We start from the raw sequence: 24925 nt of genomic DNA on the forward strand, positions 1-24925 counted from the left end.
GAGGCGCACGAACGGCAGAAAATAGACTCTGTAGCGGGCTCTCCACCGCATATCGCGCCTATTTTGGCACCGCCAGGTGGGCCGAGCTCGCAGCCCACCCCGGGCCCGAAATCTGTATCATGTTGTCTACCAGTAACTCGGACAATCTGTAGGAGAAATCCCCAGCTGTCTTGGCTAGAGAGCGCTGCGCAATATCGCCCGAGAGGTGTCACCCCAAAACAAAACGGATGGGATCTGCATCACACCTATAGCATACCAAAGACTGCGTGACACCCTGCAGTGCATTGCCCTTTAAAAGCGCATCAATGTGACACGCTCAGTTCCCCGCAGAATAGCGACGTCAGCCATCCATTTTGCCTACTAATAATTAATTAAACTGGCATGCCGAATGACAGCGTTTAGTAAATTCGTGGAAAATGTCAAGTTTCAGATTATTGTTGGCGCTATAGGTGGAACAACCCGGATGGGCATGCATGCGGATGAGGAGGACTTGGGGCTGGTCGTAAACTTCCTGGAGGCAATGCGCCGGGATGGGGAAAGAGCGGGGCCGAAGAGGTGCAGGCGGCATTACAGCCCAGGCCCCAGGGCGGGGGGTGCAGCCCTGAGGCCGGTGTATATACAGAGCATCCTGCCGGTAAGGTTCGGGATGGGCGCGCTGATGGACGACGATGAACTTTTTGGAAGATGTAATACTAGCAATGTCGCACGGCCCGGGGCTGCCACTATGAAGCGGCCTTTGGTTTACTTTGAAAGAAATGGCAATGAGCTCGCTGCGAGCAGCTACTTGGCTGGGCTCTGCCGGCAAAAAAGCGCCGAGTCCAGCACAGATGCAACTGTTCACTATTGTGGAGGGCTGCAGGGCGAGGAGGCGGCGTGTCTGTGCTATGACAAGAAGCGCCTGTTTTACAACAGCAAGGTGACCCCGGCCGATGAATTTGTGGCCGCGAGCATCCTTGCCAGCTACAGCACGAAGGGGCGCAGGCAAAAGGCCCCCAATGAGGCTGCAAGGCCCACTGTGCGATGCTGCGAGCGGCTCTCCGTGTGCCGGATCGAGCGAGGCCAGGCGTCCGATGCAGACCCGCTCCTAGCTGCGAGGCACCAGGCAAGCCATGGCACTGCCTTGTCTGAGCGCAGCCAGGGCAATGTGACGGCAAAAATGTGCCGCGGCTGCAAACGTCGCCCCAGAAACCCGCATGGGACGGAATAAAGAGCCCAGGGCAATATCTAGTCGGTGTGCAAAGGGGTGCACTGTGGCGAGCAACCTGACAGCGCCTTGTCTTCATTAAAACTATTACAGCATGTCTACGCCTGCATGGGTCCGGCCTGGTGTACACTGCATGTGCCTAGATGAATGCAAAATACACGTGTCTAAAGCCGCAGAGGTTGGGATGGACGTGCTTACGGGCTGCCATTCTCCAATGTCACTAATTAGCAATTTCAGGGCTGGCACTTGACAGAAACACTGGCAAAATAAAAAATGCCTGAGATTGCAAGAGTAGGGGCCAGCAAGGATAGTCTGAAGACGGCTGCTGGAGGTTCCTCCGGAAATGGGTATTTAGTTTTAAGACCACTTGCAATCCAGCCGTGCTTACTAATGGCGTTCCCCTCGTGTGGCCGGCACAGCTGTATAGCTATCGACGTACACCAGCCATCGCCATCAAGCGCCGCCAGGATAAGGCGGGCAGCAGAATTAATGCGAATGCCGGAATGCGCGCGCGGCTGCTGGGGCACCGCGGATTAGTTTTACTGGCAATCAAAAATTTTTCGTAAAAATTTACCCATTCATGGCCATTACGCTCAACCTCAAGATCCCGTACTCAGCCGTCGGCGGGCGCAAGGAGCCCAAGTCCGAGAACAACAGCCTCCGCAAGCTCCACGAGTTTTTCAGCAAGATCGTGAAAGCCTCTGGGGAGAATGCTGATGTCAATCTTATGAAGATTGCCAAGCGCCTGACAATGTCTAACATGAACAGGCCGCCCGTCAAGGTCTCGGCTATCGCCCACCAGCTGGGGGAGGGCGGCAAGGTTGCTGTTGTTGTCGCCAAGGTGCTTGACGATGAGCGGATTCTGCAGCTGCCGGCCATGAAGGTCATTGCGCTGCAGTGGAGCAGGAAGGCGAAGACCAAGATCGAGGCCAACGGCGGCAGCATCCACACGCTCGACCAGTTTATCAGAGTTGCGGGGTCGCTGGAGAATATAATGCTCATCAAGGGCGATCCGACTGCCAGAAAGGCGTCCAAGTTCTTCGGGCCTGCGCCGGGCGAGCGGGGATCCGCGACTTATCCAAGAATTATTGGCAAGGCTCAGTCTAAGAACAAGGAGAAGAGGGTCAATGCCAAAAAGCCCGTTACCTACGATTCAGATTCTGAATAAATATCTAAACTTAGCTATACAAGGTTTTTACTCGCTGCCGGCGCCCTCTTAGCTGGATCGCGTGCATAGGCATTGTCCTTTATCCCGGCCCTGCGCCTCGGTAGTTTTAGCCGCGGATCTCGCGCAGCGCAAGGGGCTAGACGGCACTGTAGGCAGGCCCGCACCGCCGTTCACATACAGCTGGATACGAAGGGGCGATAGCAAGGGAGCAATTTATTTGTTATGTGCAGTTGGCCGGCTGCGAATGCACCAGCTCATATACTCCATGCTCAGCACTGCATTAGATGATTGCGAGCGTGAGTTTTTAGCTGCCAAGAGCATGCAATCTGTGAGCTGCTGGCAGAGTGCTTTCAGCTTGGGGAGCTGAGATGGATGGCCTAGCCCTCGATCGCCTTTGGCGCATCCTCCACGATAACGAAGCAGGAGCAGTAGTCGCACTCTATCCTTCCGGCCGTCTCGGCCTCTATCACGTATGCCCCGCCACAGTGCCCGCAGTGTTGGCGCATACTCTGTAGCAGTTCAAGAAGTCATCGCCCACCAAATACTGCTTGTATGCGTGCGTCAGCGCAATAAACTTGTCGGCACTGCTTTCCCCCAGCCGGCTGTTGGGATGGAGGGCCGCGAGGCGTTTGTAGTACCGGGTCCTCACCTGGTCTGGCGTCGCGTCGCCTTTCAAGCCGAGAAGATGGTGTATCCCCATGGCTCGGGCCGCATGCCGAAATTTTTATTTCCAGAATGCTCGAGATAGCTCTGCTCGCCCAGCTGGATGTGCGCATCCGCGAGCGGGAGGCCTTTAAATAGGGCAAAACACACGTTCGGCGACGCAGTGGCGTTTTGGGCCATAATTCCGGGCTGTCCTGCTCCCAGTACAGGCACTCTGCAAGCGCATCTTTCCAAGGCAGATTGGCAGGATACCGAGGGCCGCAGCGAATAAATCGTCCGCCGCATCTATTGCGCAAGCCGGAGCCGCAGGTGCCTGCCCGTCGTGGCTGCACTACCCTTGCTAGAATAGACTTTATTAGAGCCGCAGGAATGCCACGGTGCTAAAATAGGAAGGCAAAGGCTGCTAAACACGACCAATGTGATAAAATGACCAGTAAGCCCGCCGTGCTCGCAGCAACCGTGTTTGGCATAGCTTGGTGTGTCCGGCATCGCCGCTCTGCTGCGCGCAGGCGCTATTTTAGGATGATATTCTCCAGTAACAGCCCAATACGGAGGCATCAAACATGAAACATTGTCTGACCGTAACTTAAAAGGAATGCCTCGATGCCAAACAATGTTTCTTCTAACGCTGTTCGGCCTGGGACAAGCATTCGTCATTGAGCGGCAGGCGCCCGCGCTAATGGTTGCGCAGCGCACGCCGGCGCCCACGCGGATACACGCAGTAGGCCCCATGGACCCGCTGTTCTTCGAGAAGCTCTTTAAGGAACGGGCTGTGCCGATTGTCATTCGGGCTACGCGCATCGGCCCGATTGAGCCTCGGGGGATGGGCGAGAAGCCGATAATTTTCAGGACACACGGGGGGCCGCTGGAAGACCGCGCCAGCGAGACGACGTCCGATGGACACAGGCTATTCAGGCCGCGGCCAAAGCGGACCTCCGATGCGACGCACGGAAGCACAGGCAAAGAGACGGAAGACGGAAAGAAGGAGCTGAGGGGCCACTCTGTCATATTCTACGTGTTCATCATAACGTGTACGTGTTTTGGCCAATGCGGCAGCGCATTGGCCAAAACACGGATACGTTTCAGACCAGCCTTGGCCGCTTGCTGAGTGGCTCACTGCCCTGCGCACTGGCCGAGTCTGGGCACCCAGCAAAAGCCGATGCACGGATGCCCTGCCACAGGAGAAAAATGTGCCGGTGCGTCTGGGTAGTTTAAATACAAAAATTTATTCTCTAGACTGTGATTAATTACTCTGCTCGGGAAGGTTGCCGCGCATGCGCACCTTCGCTGTCTCCTCCTTGGTTAAGAAGCGACCGCTCGGGGCACGCAGGCGCTTCATCGCGTGGCGGTTCCGGCTCTCGTGCAGGTAGTTCGTCTTCGGCGTGACCATGATGGAGTCGAGCATCTCCCTCCGGAGGCGTCTCTTGCGGATCCAGTATATCTGCTTCGGATTAATCATCATCATCCGGGGGTTGTCGTCCATCATAAAGTCCTCGGTATTCGGACAGAGATCGTGGATGTCGTGCAAGTATGCAGCCGGATATGAGCCTGCATAGCTGCCCCGTTCATGCATCTCCTTGCTGTTCATCCTGCTTGGATGCTGTTCTAGTTTTTTATACGCCTCGTCCTCCATGAAACAGTTTCAATCTGGGCCTCAAGACAGCTGTTGCAAAAATATTGAGGGCTGATTAATCGCAGCGCCCCGCGCGGAATCACCGCGTGTCAGAACTGGGACACCGTCCGGCGCGAAGCACAGCCCACGCAGCGCTCCGGTGCGGACCGCCTGTCGACGATGAAACACCGCCGTGGCTGCATGGCGAGCAACCAGTTAGCGGGGATCCCCATCAGAAATGTGGCAGCCAGTGGGGCGTTTACATGGAGGATGTGCCCAGGCAGGGGCCGCAGCACGGCACCTCAGACGCGGCATTTCGATTGCCACACAAATGGTGAAGGCCAGCGGTGTCGCCGCTTATCACTCCAGGTTTTGGAGAGCTCGCAGGGCTGCGCAGATATCAGTAAATGCCAAGATTTACGGCCACAGGATAAGTGGTTACAGCAATAGATGATCCAGGCAAAGATGGGGATCGCACACATTGGTAAGCAAGCCACTACAGCGCTGCAGATTGATGACACGGGCTTTAAATTTACTAAATAAACTATCCTTATTGTCACAAGCCATGGAAAGAGGGTGGCAATTTAAGAAAGTCTGCTGTTATGGGGCTGCACGCGCACCTATGACTAGTGGGCTCCATTGTATTGTAAATAAAAAACCTCTGGGCAGAAGGGCACGAAGACTCATCAGCAGGGCTGGGAGGGTGTTCTCGAAGCCAAGTGGTGTAAAACTGGGCTATTCCCTTGCCATGCGACACCCCACTCGGGGTTGCGTCCTCATGCACATATTAGATTAGCCTATAATTACATTTATTTCGCCCATTTGCAGTCCACGGGCTCAGCGAATTTTTATGTCGAGCTGCTCGAGCTGCGGATCCAGGTTCCATATGCGTATGGTCGAGTCGCTGCTGCCCGTCGCAAAATAGCGCTGCTCGTCGTCGACCGCAAAGTGGATCACGCGATTCTTGTGCCCCACAAAACGCCGGGCGACCTGGAGGCCCGAGAGCAGCTTGATGTCATCGTTGGAGTAGCCAAATGTAGCAAGCGCCGTGTCGTCGCGGAGCCAGCGGAGGTTGCATATCTGGCTGTCGAACGCGCGAGAATGCGTAACTCGTGGGGATGTGGAAATATCCCACATGCGGATTGTCTTGTCGGCCGTTCCGCCGCCGGTCAAGAGCCTCGAGGACGACTCTGGCGCCCAGGAGAGTGCCTTCACTGCCGCACGGTGGCCGCCCAGCTTCGCCAGCGGCTGTATCGAGGAGCGCAGGTCGTAGACAAACGCACGGTTGTCGTTCCCGCCGCTGGCCAGGTGCGTCTCCGCGCCCTGCGGTCCCTGCTTCCGGTGATGACGCTCCCGCCGAACAGCTCAAGCGCCCCTATCCGCGCCCGGTGGCACGCGTACCTCTCGGCCTTCTGCACGACTGGATCGACGAGCACAAGCGTGCCGTCGCCGGTGCCCAGGCACAGCACCCCGCTCTGCGGGTTGTACTTGACCGCGGTGATGGTCGTGCCCGGGAGTTCCAGAACGACCGTCGCCTCGGCCGAGTGAAAATTGTAGGCATGGACGCAATTTTCAACGGCATAGTAGATGATGTCGCGCGACCATTCGAGGAGGCTGCTGTAGAAATCGTCCGAGATGGATGCACACTGCAGCATGCGCATGGGAGTCCTGACCACCTCTGGCCCGGGCCTCTCGTACCGTGTGACCATCTCGTACGGATGCAGGAACCCCAGCGGAGCCCGGACGGGACACTCGAAGCCCGTGTGCATCGCTATTGTTTGTAAATAGCGTGCGTTTTACTACCCTGCCCTGTAAATAAAATAGCATGTTATTTGTATGGGATGTTTCAACTGATCAGCCCTGATTGCTGCCGCCAGGGGCGAAACCGCACATCCTTCTCCTGTCCTGGTGCGATAAAGCGAAACGCAATGCCAGCTACCTTGCGGGCTTTCGGGTAAATTATAACTGCATTTAGCACGCGGCAGGGCATTGAGATATGCTTGTGCCAGTTGCCCCATGCATGGGTGTTAAAAAAAGCCATGCTACTCCCGATAAGTCAGCCCTGCAACAGCGGTGCCGGAAGAGGCTCTGCCTGTGCCCTTACGGGCACTTGTTTGCGGCGGGCATCGAGAATTTTCTGGCCCAATAACCTGAGTAATAGATGAAGAACCTAAGCCAGAAGCCAATTCTACAGTTCCGAATAAATAAAAATTTAAAATAGTGCAAAAGTTGCTTTAAAAGGCAAAAATGGGCGGGACACATAGCAGGAGTTGCAGCCTCACCGGCCAAAATTAGATTTTTTAATGCAGCTCAGTAGTATCTGTAAGGACTGCGTGCATTGCTGCAGCCCTGGCAGCATAAAGGCGCTAATACCGCTCCCACCTGCGCTAGTAATTTTTGAGCGTCTGCAGATCGCCGAGACGTGGCCGTCCTATAAATACAACGCAAAGATTTCAAAAAATGCCTTTAAATATTTTGTAACATTTTCCGATAGGCTTGGCGGCTGGCACTGTGGTGATTCTTGCAAGCTATTCACGCAGCCTTCAATAAATTTATTTAATTATTAATCAATTAATATGCATTTAATTATATCTATGATACGGGGAGTCTGGGTTATTGCTTGTGTGCGGACACACGACATGCAGAGATGCGCGGCAGAGTGCTGCGGTGTGCCGGCTCTCTGCGGCCGGCCTCTTGCTTGCAGATCCGAGAGACTGTGGAAGAGACGCCATTATTGCAAAGAAAGTAAAATTTTTATGAAGTTACAGTTAGTGCGAAGCAGAATCAAGACGGCTGCTGTGCCCGTGAGGGCGCAATGCACAGCACTTGGTGCATAAAGGACATTTGCCCCATGGCAGGGATGGCGGCATTCCCGGCCCCAAGCATGCAGTAAAGCCATTATATTAAAATCTGTACGGCCCTGCTGGGCGCTGATGTCACCGCATGCCGGTGCTGGTGGTGCTGCGGTGGGCCTGCTGCCGTGCCTCTCTGTAGATGTGGTGTTGGCACGCGCCCGCCAACGTGGGCCGATGCCTTGAAAGATTAATAAAATTTTGCATATTGCAAAATATATCTGCTTTATGTTGCCAAGTTTGGCACATCAGCGGTGCCGGAGAATTTTCTGCAGTCTATCAGCAGCCGAATCTGAATAGTCAGATCTTAATTTGCATTTTAATAATGCGCCAAATATCACACTAATATATATTTCCCACGGGGGCGGTGCCGCACTCCGCGGCCAGCACGGATGGCTAGAGGCAGCGCCAGGCGCCAGTTTTCTGAAGTGGCCGTGGCGACTAGTACATTAGGACATTTCTGCAAAATATGTGATAAATTAAAACTTTATTAAAAACACTGATAGTAATAATATGTAATAATCTGCGTGTTAAAGTGAGATAATAACCTCAATTGCCAGCGGATTTAAGCTAAATGAAGCATAGTGGGAGAGCTCTAGCATGCAGCCGCCGAGCCTGCTCTGCTGGGCAGTGTCCGGGCACGGGCGTCCCGGCATGCTGTGGATGGGGGAATCTGCGTCCACGTGGGAAGGTCAATAGCTGGAGATTCTGGATGCGTCCAGGCCGGCGTCACAGCACACCCACCATTAATCAAGAATTAATAAATGGCGCAATAAATTTAAAAAAAAATTTCGGGCCATGGATTTGTATACCGAATGTAATCACCAGCAGAACGGCTTAGCAGCCATAATAAAGATACTGGTCCTCCATGGGGGAGGCATTTTGGGATGGTACGCTCCGAAGAGGGGTATGTAACCGAACCTAACCAGCTCAGGTATAGAATTCAGAGACACTACACTCTCAATAAAAACTATAGATCGGCAGATGCGCCCCTAGTTTATCCCAATAACCGCAGCGACTTTAACCCATCTATCGAGTACGACGTTGAGGAATTCCCCGAGCTCAAGGACTCCACGGAGGCCAATTCCGAGGATGTGCTAAAGATAGTGCGGGCCATCCGGGATAACTATAGCAGCTACGACGGGTTTGTGGTAATACACGGAACAGACACCATGTCCTACGTGGGCTCTGCAGTCTCATTCATGATTCGAAATCTGACGAAGCCCATTGTGTTCACGGGATCGATGGTGCCGATGAGCGCCGAGCGCTCTGATGCATCTACTAATTTGGCGCGCACGTTTGGATGGCTACGACAAAATCAAGGAGTATCCTGATGTCTGTGTGTGAGGTGTGAGGTGTCTATCTGATTTTTCATAAACAGCGGATGCTGATAAAGGATGCGTATAAATTTGACACGTACAAGAGGAATGCCTTCCGCTCCATTAGCCCAAATCCCAGCTTCAAGGGACATGCGGGCCTCAGATCTAAAGATGACGATGTGGTGTTTTTGGAGAAGATTGAGTAGGACATTGAGATAATCAAGATGTCGCCGTTTGGCACGTACAACGGCAGGCTACTGCGTAATGCCCTGAAGTGCAGCCGGGGCGTTGTCATTGAGAGCTACGGAGACGGAAATATCCCTGCATGCTGTGTTGAGATAATCAAGGATTATCCGAAAGTCCCGGTCTTAATTGTGACGCAGTGCAGGCAGGGGAATATGAAGGGGGCCTATGCGTGCGGCCGTGCTCTGCAGAGTTGCGAAAATGTGATAATCGGCAACAATATGACTGTGGAGTCTGCGGTAAGTAGGCTTGCAGTCTTTGTCGCAGATGCCGAGAGAGGCGACATCGATGCCCTCCGAGAGCTTTTTGCTTTCTGCGAGTCGTCCTCCGAGAATGGAAGTGGAAACTGTTCGTCAGAAGGTGAATAAATTCCTAATTTAATTTCAATGGTCGCACATTAAACTATACCCGTGCTACAGCAGAGCCTCCATATCCGGGCCCTCATTTGGAATGGACTGGCCGGCCTGTCTAGCGGCGGGAAGTTTTACAGGTATCGGCTCGCAGGATCTGCGCTGGGTATGTTAGATTAAACCATAACCGCGCGCGGCATTGTTCATTTACGGGGCTGCTGCTGGTCGGCACTGCTGCCAGCCAGTGTTTGTTGCTGCGTGTGCGGTATACAAATAATTAGCAGCGAATATTTATTATTTATATTGGCTATTTGGGCGATGGCACGCCCGTGTAAATGAAGTCAGCCACGGCAAACGTCTATGGCCGAGCAAAGGAGAGGTGCCAGGAGGTCAAGCAGCTCATCGTACCGTCCATGCTTGCAGTGGCAATGTGTGTTGTCGCCTTCGCGCTCGTCGCAGCCGTCGTCGGCAACCAGCTGGCACGCTACACCAGCAACCGCAGGGACATCCAAAGGCTGTGGAGGAGCCAAGGGATGGGCAAGGACTCTCTAGACAGATCTGTGGAGTTCCTGAACATGCTGCTGCAGATCGTCGAAGTCAAGCTCTACCTGCATCTGGCGGTGCTGGGAGTCACCGTAGTCTCATTGTGTCTTATCAAATCAGCGTTCCTTGATGCGGCGCGGATGAACAAGGTGGCCTGGGCAGTCTTTACTTTTCTAAACATCGAGGAGTTTCTTCGGGCCATGCTCTACATCATCAAGACAGACGTAGTCACCGTTATCGCCGTTGCCATAGCTATGCTGTGGGCCACGCTTGCCGTCAGGGGCAGGCTTGGGAAAATGGGGCTCATCCTCGGCATCGTATACTTGCTGCCAATTGTTGCGTTGATGGCGGGCCTCTGTATTGGCGATGGCCGGGCGCACATCCGATCCTCAATGGTGCGGATCAGCGAGTACAAGAATATCGGCGGCGGGCTGTACAAAAAAATAACTGCGCTGGCAGCGAGGCACGGCCTGACAGAAGCAAGCATATACGTTGAAAACTCCGCGCGCACAAATGCGTATGCCATGTCGGGCCTGCGGTTCAAGTTTATCTCCATATATTCAAGAATGTTCGAGGCCATGGACGACGATCAGCTCCTAGGTGTCGTCGCCCACGAGCTGGGGCATATTACCCACCACGACTCCCTGGTGCTTGGTGCGCTGCTGGTCACCGTGGGCGCCGTTCTACTTGCCATCGGCGGCTTCGCATATCTAGCAATGAGGAAGAGCTACCACGGACTTGCCATATCCCTTGTGGCCCTCTACTCGATGAGCCTTGCTGAGCTGCTCTTTGGCCTGTCGATAGATGTGTGCCACAGCTTCGAATCACGGGCCGATGCGAATGCCTGCAGGGCCAACTACGGAGGGGGCCTCATCGAGGCACTGCGGATTCTGATTATGGATGGGCATCAGGGGAGGTTGTTCGACTACGACCGTGCCTTTGGGTCGCTGCTCTCGCACCCCGCAGTCTACAAGAGAATCCAGGCTGTTGGCCAGCACCTGGCTGCGCACTAGCCGTCGGCTGGTCCGCGGGCGAAAACGTCCCGAGGAGCGTACTGCTGGAGGAATGCTGCAGCCGTGCTGACTATTACAATAGGTATGCTGGGGAAGCGAAGCCAGGGCGGATTTATCTAAAGAACCCCGCGCGATCTAGCATAGCTCTCGTAGCCATAAAAAGAAAGGCAATAATCTATTAAAAGTTTTGGCATGCTGTTATTTAAATTATTGCTCCGAGCAATCCCCTATACCCATTGCAAATATAAACTGCATATGGCAGGAGGCTCAAGACGACCGCACCTGGAGCACACCCGTTGGGGCCGCAGCTGACAAGCGCTCTCGGGGGCAAAGGGCTCTTTATGGGCCATGCCAAGGACAATCTTGGCACTATTAGTCGAGATGAAATAGCACCGCGGGGTTTTTTATTCTGTAGCGGAATAGTATATTTAGAGCCAGGCGCCAGAGAGCGGCAGGATGCAGTAGATGCCCCGTTTAAATTGCAACCGTGAGAGAGAAAAGCGAACAAATTTTTTACAAATAAAAACACAGACAGCTAGGCTAATTTGGCAACTAGCAGTCACTGGGCCTGCTATTGAGAGCCGCAAGCATGCCTTACATTAGCCCAAATGCCGCGCGCGCTTCAACGTGCATCTCTAGGCCATAATGCGCTTGAATATACGGGACGGCAAAGTCTGTTCAGAACTGCAGCAAGCGGGCCGCAGCATGGGTGTTTGGATGGGGCACCGCGATTTGCGGCGCAGACGACAGAGAAAATTTTTGCAGCCCACCCTCTATGAGCATCAAAGTCCTGGCCGAAGTGCGCATCCCCAGGCCCCCAACGGACATCTGTGCGCTGCAGGACAGGCTGTATGTGGCTACCAAAGGCAAGCGAGTGTTCTTCGCTGCAGGAGGCCTGGAGGGCGTAAAATCTATCCTGTTCTCGTCGCAAGTCAACGCTCTATCGGCGTCGGAATCGGTTTTGTACTGCGGATGCGAGGACGGCACCATTTACGGGCTGTCTCCGGCCCACAAGACGGTCTTCAAGGTGGCCGTTGGCCCGACGGAGATTACGAGCATGCTGTACGACAAGACACGAAGCGATATTTTTGCGGGCGCGCACAATAGGAAGATTGTCCAGCTGGGAGAGAATTCTATCGTGAAAAACACATTTTACGGGTATGATTCGCCGGTGGCGAGCTTCGATGTGTCCGCAAATGGCACCCTAGCATCCGCCTCCCAGAATAACCAGAATATCAAGGTGGTAAATGCCAATACAAAGGACCCCAAGCATTTGCGGCTGCCGTGTGGGTTCTCGGAGTCGGTCAAATTTGTGTCCAACGATTACCTTCTTGTAGGCACGCTCAGTGGGCAGCTGCACGTGTACCGAACGCGGTCTCTGGAGCTGGCCGACACGGTCAGCGTCCCGGCCGGGATCTGCGCGATGCATCTGCATCAGGATGGCACTCTCCTCCTAGGGCTTGTGAATGCTACGATAGTAGTATGCAGACTATGCAAGGCCCACCCTGAGCCTACTGAGACCATCCAGGCCGGCGGAATCCCAGTTGCGTTCAGCACCTACCGGGGCAGCGTAGCCGTTGCAGTCAGCCGGGAGCAGCGGATGGGCCGATGGAACAGGACCAGAGGCGGCAAGAATAAGATTATACTTCTGAGCATTGGATAGGAATATTAGAATTACCAGCCGCGCGAATGCAACATGCTGTGGGCGCCAGAGTCTTCATAAGCCATATACTTTGTTGTCGAGTGACATATGTCGGCTGAGACTCAAGCTGATATGCTTCAGCTGTGAGCTGTTTTGGGCTGCAGCATTGCTACACATAAGCCATTTATACTCACATAGGGTATAAGAGATGGCTAGAAACAATAAATTAAATAACTTCACATCGACAGTTTTAAGGCAACTTTTGAAAATAGCATTGGATATCTATGCTATTGGTTTATTCCAAGGGGGCTGTTCCCGAGTACAGTAAAATAGCCAAATATTAAAACGTGGAATAAGCCAGGCTTATTTAATCTCCAAGTCCCCGCTCTTTCTATTCCTGCACGGCTGCTCGTGGCGCCTTTGCTTTATCCGTGCCTTTACATCCCGGATCTCTCTTCTGTGCTCTTCGAGCCGCTGCATGAGGGCCTTGTTCTCGTCGCTCTTCCCAACCTCGGCCAGGTAGGAGGCCAGCTTGGATGTCATGCGATACTCTTTCAGACATTCTACAAAGTACTGACCTAAGGGGCACTCGGCACCCAGGCATCGGCATAGGCGCGGAGCAGAATAAGCTACACGCTAGCAGCAGAAACAAAGCGCCAGCTCGCAGGCCTCAAATACCCGCTTGCAGTGTCCGGCATCCACAGGCCCGCACACTGAAGAACATGTGCAGAAGTGTATTAAAGATTTATTAATTTTCTGCAGCCGCCTGGTCATCGTCGTCGAAGCCCTCGTAGTCCCGAGCTTTGTAGTCTACGTCCGCCTCCGCATCCTCGTCGTCCTCGAAGAGCTCGGGGCGCTGCTTGAACAGATCGACGCCGCGCACGTCGGCGCCCAGCGCGGCGACCCGCTTCGCATGCAGCTCCTCCTCCCTGTCCTTCCTGGCACGCCACTCCTTGAACACCTCCTCCGTCACGGGCGTGACTGCCGTCTCGTCGATCGTCTGGCGCTGCAGCTCGATGTACTCCTCGAGCGACACTTCGACATCCGCGTTCGCACCGAGATCGACGAGGCGGTGGATGTCCCGGCAGGTGGGGAATGGGCACACCCACGCGGCGCTGTACTCGCCGCCATTGATCGCGTCCAGCAGGAATCGGCACAGGGCTCTCGGCCTCGGGGCCTCTGTCTCCTCCTCTGCGGGCTTGGAGGCCCTTTTGAGCTCGTGGGCGAACTGGCAGCCCTCCCCCTTGTCGCAGGTGCCGTTCAGGAAGTTCATGCACTGCACGGTCTTCGGGTCAACGCCGACGGGAATCAGCTGCCGGAAGACCTGCTGCTTCCTGCTCTTCTCCTGCGCCAGCCGGGCATCTGTCTCCAGCTTCAGCGCGAGGTCGATCTTCTTAACCAGGCCCTGGAGCTCCTTCTTCTTGGCGTTGCTCTTCTCCCCGAACAGTCTGGCCTCGAGCTCCTTCTTCTGCTCCTTCAGCGACTTGGGCTTGACTGCCTCTTTTCCGCTGGTTTTTGCCATGTGGGTAAAACTTGACACGGGCTTGCGTCCGTCGAGCGGGCCGCGTGTCCGCTGCCCCGGCGCTGGAAACGCCAACTGCTGCGCTCTACCCGGCTTGCTGCGAATTGCGCGTTTAGGAGCAGGGGAGCTTGCCCCGTGGCGTGGTGCTGTCGAGGCTGGTTGGCCAAGTATGCGCCGGATCCGCTTCTGGCCGCGGGCTACTTTAACAGGACTCCACAGCTAAGATCCGGGAATAAAAGTGTTGCAGGCGCAGTACGCGCTGAGTCGCACCGGAAGCGCTGCGCCCCATATGATGCCGACAGGGGCGGCAAAGATAGCCCGAGCGACGGAGGGCCTGGCCTCTCCGCTGGCATATAAGTTTACTACACGTTGGGCATTATTCCATGCACGAGGGGCCCTTCTCGCCCGCTCCAGTGTCCAGTCCTGCGGATGCGCCATCCATGCTAGCGTCACAGCAAGACCCAGGGTGCCTTACAGATAGGGGCTTTGTTGGTTTATTGTCTGGATGCATGTTTCGGGAGAGCCCCGGGGCCGATGCCTCCCCGGGATTTTATACGGAATAATCTCGTTTGGCCCCCAGTGTCCAGGCTGATCCATTTTTAACTGGCCCATATTTCCATGGCCGCCAGTGCGGGTTATGTGCATGTGCACTAGACACGAACCTGGCCTGCTGAAGCTATTCTCTTATGGAGTCCAGGTGTTCGCTTTCTGGGCAACGCTATAACATGGCGAGCCTCAGTCAAGCACAGAGAGTGCATACTCGAGCCACGTAGCAGTTTACAGAATAAGTGCAGCCCCGTAAAAGCAACATCATTAAATTATCACCCCTCTTTTTATGGCTTGCAGCAGCAATATGCCTACCGAGGTGCCAGAGACAGCCCACATTGTGCGCGAGCCACAGAAGCGGGAAACTAGACCACAGCAAGTATATGCACGAATTATTTATATTTCCTATAAAAGAATATTTGGGCGAATGACCAGTAAAATTTGCAAAAAAATGAAGCAGGCGAATGAAGAATGGAGGGGATTAGAAAAGAAATTAAAGGATAAAAGGACCAGTAGGGATAGCTCGGCCAGCGAGAAGTAAGGCCAATAAAATAGCAGAGTCCGGTCGTAATTGCACTCAACCAATAGTGTCCGTTTACCGATAAAGGAGTACGGCTATTTAGGCAAGGGTTTCTGGCACCCCATGGATTTGGCGGTGCTTGTGCAGCTCTGCTGCGTGTTCGCAGCCCCCGAGGAGGATGGGAAGTTTACTTTGAAATTCGACGATGGTAGGGTAAAGGAATACACTACAGCAAGCCATATATTTCAAGTAAGCGATCTACTCAAAAAATGCATAGATCACAGCAAAGAAATGCAAGGAAAAAAAGGTAAATTTCCGTTTGCCCAGGACACATTCGACACGCTTGAGTGGATGCTGGAGAAAGACGTTGAGAATATAGCGGACATGGAGTGCTGCCCATTGTACACGCTTGTGCGTGCAGCGGACTTCCTGGGACTGCCAAGGGAAGATCAGGCCCTGATATACGAGCACCTCGTGAAAAAGGGCCTGAGAGGCAGGCACCTGAAGAAGATATTGCAGACAAAGATGGGAGATGACGAAGACCTGGAGGATCTCTCTGAGTTCACCCTCTATCTTCTCAGGGTGTATGCTGAGATGTGCAACGTACACGTATGTGTGTCGGGAAACACTGCCATTGTGTGCCTCAAAAGGGATTGCAGGTGTGGAGGCGGCGAGGGGGGGCCTGGGGTCAAGAGTGTGCGGATATTTCCGGCGGCGTTTGCGAGGCTGGCGGCGATGAATGAAAGCAGAACGCGTGCCTTTGGGCTGAGGATGGGGAAGAAGATAAATGGATGGGATGTGATCGCCTGGATCCTGATGCACATGAGGATCGGGAGTCTGGATCTGGAGAAGTGCAAGGTGGGCAAGAACCACGTGGTCCCGATTGCCAGGCTGTCTGGACTCAGAATACTGTCCCTGAGGAAGTGTAGGCTGGAGTCCGCAGATCTTGGGCCCCTCCGTGCCCTTCAGCACCTGGAGGAGCTGGATGTCAGCCGCAACAGATTGAACACTGATGCTATCCTGGTGATATCGGAATTTGCAAGCCTCATAAAGCTAAATATACGCAAGTGTAACTGCACAAAGTCAGACTTAGGGCCCTTAGCGCTCTTCAGCACCTAAAGGAGCTGGACGCCAGCCACAATAAACTGGACGGTAGTGCTATTAAGGCGATATCCAGGCTTTTTGGACTAGTAGAGCTAAATATATCAGAGTGTAAGCTATATAAGGTCGATCTCAGACCCCTCAATGCTCTAGAAAACTTGAAGAAGCTGGATGTCAGCTACAGTAAGTTAAACACTGATGCTATTCGGGCGATATCAAGACTTGTGAAGCTCGTAAAGCTGAAGATAGCAGGGTGCTGCCTGCATAGGGTTGATCTCACGTCCCTCAGGGATCTTCAGCACCTGGAGGAGCTGGATGTCGGCTGGAATATCCTGGGTGCTAATGCCGTTGAAGCGATATCGAAACTTGTGAGGCTCATAAAGCTGCAGATGAGCATGTGCAGTCTGCATCAGGTTGGGCTTGCACCACTCAGCGCTCTGCAGCACCTGAAGGAGCTGGATGCAGCTGGAAGCTGCCAAGGAAGAGATTTCAGTGCTACGCCATACCTGCGGCATGCTAAATAAATTCATGGAGGGCTATAAGCGTGTTCGTGCTGTGCGCAGACTTTCTCAGCAGCCCAGCCCGGTGGTTTGGCATCTGTCGTAGGCTGTCACAGCCCATCCTGTGTATAATTATCCTATTTTTGTACGTCTCCAGTGAGCATTTCCGCTGTATTAAGTTAAGGGCCGTGGGATGATTAGGCACGTCTTATTTAGGGACTACTCCGCTATTTACAATGACAACTGACACTTGCTCCTGGATTTTCAAGCGTGTTCTGCCAAGACGAGACTTGCCATCAGCGGCCCGGCTCCTTGCCACTACTGCCATTATCACTATTAACTCCAGAGGCGAGGCTGTCAACTAAATTGTGCTTGGCACATTCTCGCCAAGATGGGCCATTATCCGCTGTCGGCCGCTTTCGTGTCCGAGGTTTACATAGCCCAAGCTGGCAGCAGGGATTACATATGGATGAGATATACATAGAAACCGGGTATCCCCGGAGCGGCGGCGAGCATGCACCGCTCCCAAACGCCTCAGCCCACGATTTGGCATTCTGTTAATATAAATTGTCAAAAGTGCCTATTGCGGAATAGTCCGTTGCAACCACCAGCAAAATTTTGAAAAAACTCTGATGGTGTAATAAATAACAGGAAGGACTGGGAAAGGATAAAAGCAGGGAGAAAAATGCTCTCGCAGCCGGGCTGGCCAGACCCGAGAATAGCAAATAGCAGCACTGCTGCAGTCCCAGGCTGCCTAATAGGATTTATAATATGCACAAAGTGCGCGGGTATTTAAGTAAAGTTTGGCAGTGCCCTTATGAATTTCGTGACTATCTCATTGCAGTATTTGGTGCTCGCTGCGTGCGAGACGTTCTCTGTGGATGAAAGCATCCGGAGGCTGTGCGAGGACAGCTTAGATGGCATGAATGATATCGACAACCGTCTTTTGGATTCGATCATGCGCAGGGAAGAGGATAGCGGTCTGTGTCTTTCTGGGGAGCAAAGGACAACAATGTACCGGAATCTTGCGCGGAAAAGCCTGGGAGGCAGGTATCTAGGGAAAATCCTCAAGAGAAAGAGATGCTGGCTCGGCTCTCCAAGACCAAAGCCATCGGCCGCGGCGTATTTTTCTCTCCTGAAAGGGTATTCTGGCCTGCACGGCATGTGTGTGCGTGTAAAACATGGAACAGCCACATTGTGCTTACCGGAAAAGGGCGATTTGCTTTACGGACAGTCAGTAGGCATTTTCTTCATTGCCTCCCTTTGTTCTTCCAGGCCTCGAAAAAAGCCGCTCGATTGAAACACACAACTTGTCGTATCGCACACTCCTTTCACGTCACCTTTGAATGTCAATATAATCTCCTTATTCTCCCTGGACGCCGCGAACACGCAGCAGAGCTGCACAAGTGCTGCCAAATACATGGGGTACCGGTAAATTTTTGCTTAAATAGCCGCACTCCTTTATCTGACAGTGTACGCCATTGCCCTGGTGTATTGGCAGCAGAGATCTGCTGTTTATTGATCCTAACTCTTGCAGCCGGGTTAGCCGAGCATTTCTGCTGGTATCTTTGTACTTCACATCCTTCTGCACGCGAGTAAGAAAGAATTTGACTGGCAAGCCACTCCTAGGCAACACTGGCGGAATATGTGAGCTTAAGAGCGAGCAGGCCAGAAATACTATCCTGCTCTTGTGGAATGTCTCTTATCTGGCCGCCGGCCGCAATTTTAATTTCTGCACTAACTGCAATTTTTTCTAGTTTAGGTTACACAGTGCTCTAGATGAAGTGTTTTAGTCAACGGCAAAGCATGCCCAGGGATATCTGAGTTGTTCAAGGCTCGGCTCGGTGCATGCAGAGCCGGCCTGGACGGACGGCTGATGGAGGCCACCTCGGAGATGCCTATCTATTTATATTGCTGACTGCATGCCGGCAATTGCCTCCATGCGAGCACAATAATGATTGGTATGCGATGCTAATAAGTAGAAAGAGCGCGGCAAGCTGGTGGCGTTGTCACTATTACTCCTGCCGAATTACCCCGAATATTGAGACCATCTTCCACTGCTGCTCGGTGATCCGATTAGATGATATCAAACCGCTCACGTCTATATATCATGCCACACTGGACCTCGGATGCCCGGCCCCAAGTTGCAGGATGGCAGATTCGTCGGCGCACATGTAAAGTGTCTCCGTCAGATGCTAATTATATCTATTTGGCGGAAGGCAAATTAGGCATAGGGATTGTTTATGCAAAGCTATTTAATTTAGTGTTCCTCGCCATCCCTTATACCCTACGTGAGTATAAATGTTGCAGCCTTATGCGACTCACAACTGAAGCATGTCAGCTGCGAGTCTCAACCGGCATATGCCACTCGACAATAGTAAAATTCAGGTATCCTTGCTTACTGTCTCTACGCTCGTGTATCATCCTGGGCGGTACTGCTTCTGAATACTCCGATTCAGCCCTGAAAATTACAATAACCGCAAGCGCAGGCCTCTAAAACCAACCTCCACTAGCTCCCCTTTGAATAGCCTGCAGCAGTTACCATGCATAAGATGGCGCCCGTTGAGGCAATCCCGGAGGTATCCCCATACATCTCTATCCAACAAATCCGCCTCCCCATCCTCCCAACATAGCCTTCTGAGGGCCCTGAAAGATGCAATCACCGAAATGTCATCATCGTTCAGGCAATTTCTACAAATACTCAGCTTCTCCAGGGACCGCAGATTTCCAATCAGTCTGAGAGCCCCCGACTTTAATTTGCAATCATCCATGCGGAGATTCTTCAAATTACTGAACGACGCCACCATTCGAACATCGTCGTCATCGCTCAAATCTCAGGTGCTAATATCAAGCACCTCCAAATACTTCAACTTCTTGATGGGCTGAAAATCGTTCGGCTCTAAATAGGTGCCAGAGAGATAGAGACCCTTAAGACTCGGGAGAGATGATATTGCGGCGATGTCCCTCCTGTTTATGGGGTTGTTTGTTGCATCCAGCTCACAGCTGGCTATATTAAGCTTTTTGAGATTTTTAAGCAACAGCATTGCTGTAATATTTTCCCCACTCAATTTGCTACCTGCGATGTTCAACTCCTCTAAAAATTTCAGTTTATATATTCCGAGGAGGCCGGCAGGATCCAGCCTACACAGGGCCATATTTAGCCTTCTGAGCTTTCCGAGTGCTAATATTTCCCGTACAACACCAGGGCTCAGCTCGCAGCCCTCGACATCAAGCTCCACCAGGTCTTTCAACCCACCGATCCCCAGGAGATCGTCGGCCTGGGAGCTTAGACAGTGCATCTTCAGCTTCTGGAGCTTAGTGAGCAAAAGTACTGTCGCAGCGCCATCGCTCAGATTGCTCCATCCGGCCTCGAGCTCGGTCAGACGTGTTAAGGTACCGAGAGGCCCAAGTTTAACTTTGGACAATTCAAGGCAGTACATGTGTAGCCTCTCAAGCTCTGGGAGCGACCCTATTGCTTCAACATCCTCGTCTCCCAAATTCATTCGCCCAACATCTAACTCCTCCAAATGTTCCAGCAGGTTTATAGGCTTTAGACTTGGCTTCGCTTGGCAGCTGTACATGCACAGCTTTTTAAGAACCTTGAGCGATGCTATTTGTGCACATTCAGCTTCTTGAGCTTTGTGCATGACAGTATTGCCCCAAAATCTTTACTGCTGAGCGTGTTGTGCTCAACATATAGCTCCTCCAGGCGTTCCAGGGCCTGGACTGGCGGAAGGGTGTTCGGCTGCAAGCAGCAGTTATTTAGTGAAAGCATCTTGAGCTCCGGCGGCTTGCAAACTAAAACGATGTCACCTTTGGATAGCCTGCACCCGCTCAAATCCAGCTCCGATATCGCCATCTGCCGGAGTATCCACACAACCACATCCATCCTTCTCACACTCCTCCTACCCTTATACTCCATAATTAGTTCTAAACTATCGCAAAGAGTACAGACTTCGGCCTCCTCCATTAGGTTCGTGGTGTCTATGTCCTTCGATGTCTCTGTGCTCATGCTGATAGAATCCGCCTTGTTTTCCAGCCCATGCAACAATAGATCAAGCCCAGATGGCGTGATGCGCACCCTTGCAACAGACAATGCCTTATCCCGATCGCCGCATCCGTACTCTTCCTCAGAACACACAGTTGCCGTCTTGCCCTTCACAGAGACGCACACGCCATGCATCGTGGCATACCCTCTGAGGAGCGAGAGATACGACGTGGGCTGAATTATCGGTACCTGGCACTTGTTCATATTTGCCTCGAGTATGCCTTCCAGATGCACACCACTCAGGCTCTTTCTTGCAAGCCTTTGATATACCGTAGACGCCCCCCATAGCCCAGTTTTTCCTTCATTTATCCGCCCTATATCCGCTGCATTTCTTTATTATCGCCTCCAAACACAAAACTTCTTGGAGCCGCCCTACCTGGCCTTCAGCATTCCATCATGCGTCTCCACCTCGCGGTGAGGCACCTGGGCTTGATGCACCGCCCTTGTACTAGCCACGCCCACCGAAACACCAATAAGAATGCCAGCTGTATCTACGCACTGCCTAGCGTCAGAGGCCACAAGTGTTCCGCGCCTCACCGGATCTGCCGCCTCCTGAGATGGGAACTGCAGTCGCCGGTGCAAGCAGCCCGAATAACTGCATCTCCGAAGAATGGACATCTCTCGCTACGTAGATCTCTATCGGCGCACGGGAGCGGCTCTGTCCGCCGCAAGTGCATGGCTGCACCATTCCTCATTGGTGCACGCCCATCTGCGTTGGCAGTACCATTGACCCATGCGGCACATTGCCAGCAATGCCATTGGTACCCAGGCCTTGTTAAGGACCGCGGCCCGGCAGCCGCATGAAGCTTATCGTCAGCTTCCTGCAGATGCCGCTCACCGTATCCAAGAATAAGAACGACGGCCAATTAACATACAATAAGATCACCGCTGGCGGGCTGGTTCTGGGGATCGAAAGCCTCTCAAAGCACATGGAGTTCGTCTGGGTCGGAGGCATCGGCAGAACAGACCTGAGCAGCGCGGAGGAGGAAACAGCGACCAGGGCGTGTTGGGAGAAGTTCAAGTGCGTTCCCGTATTCCTCCCGAAGGACATCAACGATCGGCACTACAACGGCTTCTGCGACGCGATCCTCTGGCCGGCATGGCATTCCTTTCCTGACGACGTTTGCTTCACCTTCGACGACTACGAGGCCTACAAGGAGACGAACATGCGCTTTGCCGACAAGATCCTCGAGAAGTGCGAGGAGGGCGACATTGTCTGGATACACGACTACCAGATCATGCTGGTCCCCGGGATTATCAGAAGCAGGATGAAGAACGTGAAAATTATGTTCTTCTTCCACACGACCTTCCCCTATCCCTCGAACATAGAGCGGATACTTTACAGGGACCACATTCTGAAAAGCGTCTGCCAGTGCGACATGGTGGCGTTCCACCTGCCCGAGTATGTTCTTAACTTCAAAAAGGCGGTGGAGGACTTGGGCGGCACTCCCAAGCTGAAGGCGCTGTCGATCGGGACCGACCCCGAGATGTTCAGGAGGACACTGCGGGAGCCGGAGACGATCGCCAAAATGGCCGAGCTGAGGGACAGATTCAAGGGCAAGAGGATAATCCTCGGCGTTGAGCGAACCGACTACATCAAGGGGCTCCCCCACAAGATCAAAGGCTTCAAGCGCCTCCTCGAGCGCAACCCAGGCATCGAGAAGGAAGGGGTGGTGCTGCTCCAGATCGGCATCCCCTGCAGGCCAGACGTGCAGGAGTACGCCTCGTATGTAGCCAAAACCTGCGAGCTCGTCGCGCAGGTCAACGGGACAGTCGGGAATATCACCAACACGCCCATCCACCTGCTTCTCAAGAGTGTGAGCCGCAACGAGCTCGTGGCGATGTATGCAATCAGCGATGTGATGCTGATTACATCGATCGTGGACGGGATGAACCTGGTGGGCCTCGAATATACCGCAGTGCAGGACGAGAACGAGGGTGTGGTCGTTATCAGCAAGTTTGCGGGCGCGGAGGCCACGCTCCAGGGATCGGTCTCGCACAACCCCAACAATACCGAGGAGATTGCCGAGGCCCTTGAGGTGGCCCTCAACATGTCCAAGCAGGAGAGAAGCGAGCGCCACGCCAGAAATCGGAGGAACGTCGACATATTCACGTCTACGAAGTGAGTGGAGGACAACCTCGATAACATTTGCGATGGATGGATGGACAAGATGGCTGTGCGCGGAAACAAATAAACATTTTACAAATACACTTGTTGATAACCGTCTGCGAGTTTTGGCGCTTAAGCGTCTTAAATTCAGATTCGAGGTATAAATAAAAATGACTTATTCTACTTACCGAGTGGAGTAGGAGGGATGCTACGGTGGAGCCGCCGCACAACGAGATTCTGGAGACTAGGCCTATGTCACCAGTCCTGCGCGAATACTATCCGCTGGCACAGAGCCTGGCCATCAGCATTCCGATTGATGGGCTCGGAATCACTTGTGTAACATGCTTAATGCATAAACCACGCGAATAAATAGTCTGTTGTGCATTTTTACTAACTAAATACCCATGGGTTTAGACCGCCACATAGTTTATTATTCTCAGTGCTAGAGCTAGGTCCGGATGACAGTGAGCGATGCTGTTTTGGAATACCACCACCGTTTAATGCATTATCGCTGGCGTCCAGCTCTTCCAGGTGTTCCAGAGCGCCGAGAGGTGCAAGGTCCACCTGATTCATCCCGCATCGCCGCAGGGACAGTACTCTAGGCCCATTTAGCCTGGAGATCGGGGCTATGTGGTCCGTGGCTATCTTGCATCCCTCCAGATCCAGCCTGTCTATCGCCATGTGCGCAAGGAGCCAGGCGAGGGCATCCCATCCGTTGACTTTCCTCCCATCGCTGGGCCCCGCAGTCGCTCCTGGGCTTGCGGGACGCATTCTGCCCTCCTCCCTCTCCAGTAGTCTATCAAATGCAGGCGGCAGTATCCGCATGCTCCTGACTACAGAGACCCTTTTATCGTTTCTATACTTGCAATATTCCTTGGGGCGTAAGGTGGCAGCGCCCCCCTCTACGTACACACTCGTGTTGCACATCCCAGCATACGCCCTCGGCAGGCCGAGATATGTCCCTGCTGAGATAGACGGTCTCCCGCACCTATCCATATTTGCATTGGGTATGTTTTCCTGGTGCATACCGCCCAGACCTGCTATTACAAGATTCAGGCACACTGTCGACATCCCAGCTTCTGACAACTCCAGATACCCAACTCCCGGCATGAGTTGGCACATAAATTCGAGCTCAATGTCGGGCGTACTGTGTGCATCTTCCTCGAGCAGTTTGGCGATGGCCTTGAAAACATCTCCTTTGAGCCCAACGGGAATGACCCCTTCTCCTCCGCAGCATATTTTTATTTTTTGCCCAAGAGGCCCAGACTCCGCAAATATGCGGTGTTTCGCGTTGTGCCTCTCTATCTCCTTGCTGTCGTCAAATAGCAACAAATACGTCGCACACGCGGCAAATGCTCCGGAGGCCGGAGGCGCATAGGAGGATTGTCAGATTCATGGGAATCCAAAAAATCTTGCCTAAATTGCCGTGCCCCCTTATTTGTCAAGTGAACGCTATTTACTGAGTACACGCTCAGCAGAGCCCTGGTATTCACCGACATCAATTGTCGCCGGTCGAGCGGGCCAGCCATTGCCGGGCCACTTTCCATGCTTTGAATGTAAGTAAAAATTTTACTCGCGGATTTGCGCCAAACCCTCCTGAGCAAATAAAGAAAGTAAAAACGGTCTCGGTGCTGTAGGTGCCAGGCTGGCATTCTCGCCGGATGCATGCGCGCGGATAGAATAGAATAGAAGCAGCGACTGCACGGACAGCTGGTAAAATTGCGTAGCACACTGCGGAAAACGCAGACCGAGTAAACTGTGTTTATTCATAGCCCGGTGCCGCTTCAATGGACGTAGACGCCACGCCGCTTGGCCCTAAACCTTGTTTCACTAGACGACGAGTCATCGATCGGTGATATGCCCTCCAGCATGTTCTTCAGACCGCTTAGCCCATTATTGAAATTCCTCATTTCACCGGCAGACAGGCTCTTGAGATATTGGCTGTCCACGATCTGGCTCTCGTGCTCCA

At 53.1% G+C, this 24925-nt stretch overlaps 5 protein-coding genes and 1 pseudogene across 5 annotated transcripts; 3 read left to right on the plus strand and 3 right to left on the minus strand.

Annotated features, from left to right (window-relative positions):
• Positions 1 to 1784: 1784 nt before the first annotated feature.
• On the plus strand, positions 1785 to 2372 carry LOC145737926 (large ribosomal subunit protein eL18-like). Its single transcript, XM_081992760.1, has one exon. It carries the CDS (start codon positions 1785 to 1787, stop codon positions 2370 to 2372), a length of 588 nt encoding a protein of 195 aa, XP_081848886.1.
• Positions 2373 to 4278: 1906 nt separating this feature from the next.
• LOC145737927 (nuclear transcription factor Y subunit alpha-like) lies at positions 4279 to 4668 on the minus strand. Its single transcript, XM_081992761.1, has one exon. The coding sequence runs from the start codon at positions 4666 to 4668 to the stop codon at positions 4279 to 4281; it is 390 nt and encodes a 129-aa protein (XP_081848887.1).
• A 1190-nt stretch (positions 4669 to 5858) lies between these two features.
• Positions 5859 to 6416, minus strand: LOC145737928 (uncharacterized). The gene has a single exon (XM_081992762.1). It carries the CDS (start codon positions 6414 to 6416, stop codon positions 5859 to 5861), a length of 558 nt encoding a protein of 185 aa, XP_081848888.1.
• A 1970-nt stretch (positions 6417 to 8386) lies between these two features.
• On the plus strand, positions 8387 to 9429 carry LOC145737929 (L-asparaginase 1-like). The gene is made up of 3 exons (XM_081992763.1): positions 8387 to 8824; positions 8881 to 9020; positions 9099 to 9429. Exons 1-3 carry the CDS (start codon positions 8387 to 8389, stop codon positions 9427 to 9429), a joined length of 909 nt encoding a protein of 302 aa, XP_081848889.1.
• A 3928-nt stretch (positions 9430 to 13357) lies between these two features.
• On the minus strand, positions 13358 to 14131 carry LOC145737930 (uncharacterized). Its single transcript, XM_081992764.1, has one exon. The coding sequence runs from the start codon at positions 14129 to 14131 to the stop codon at positions 13358 to 13360; it is 774 nt and encodes a 257-aa protein (XP_081848890.1).
• A 7515-nt stretch (positions 14132 to 21646) lies between these two features.
• Positions 21647 to 23325, plus strand: LOC145737931 (uncharacterized; annotated as a pseudogene).
• Positions 23326 to 24925: the final 1600 nt, after the last annotated feature.

Source organism: Ips typographus, linkage group LG14 (assembly GCF_016097725.1).
Source record: "Ips typographus isolate SLU linkage group LG14, UJ_Ityp_2.0, whole genome shotgun sequence".
Lineage (NCBI taxonomy): Eukaryota > Metazoa > Arthropoda > Insecta > Coleoptera > Curculionidae > Ips > Ips typographus.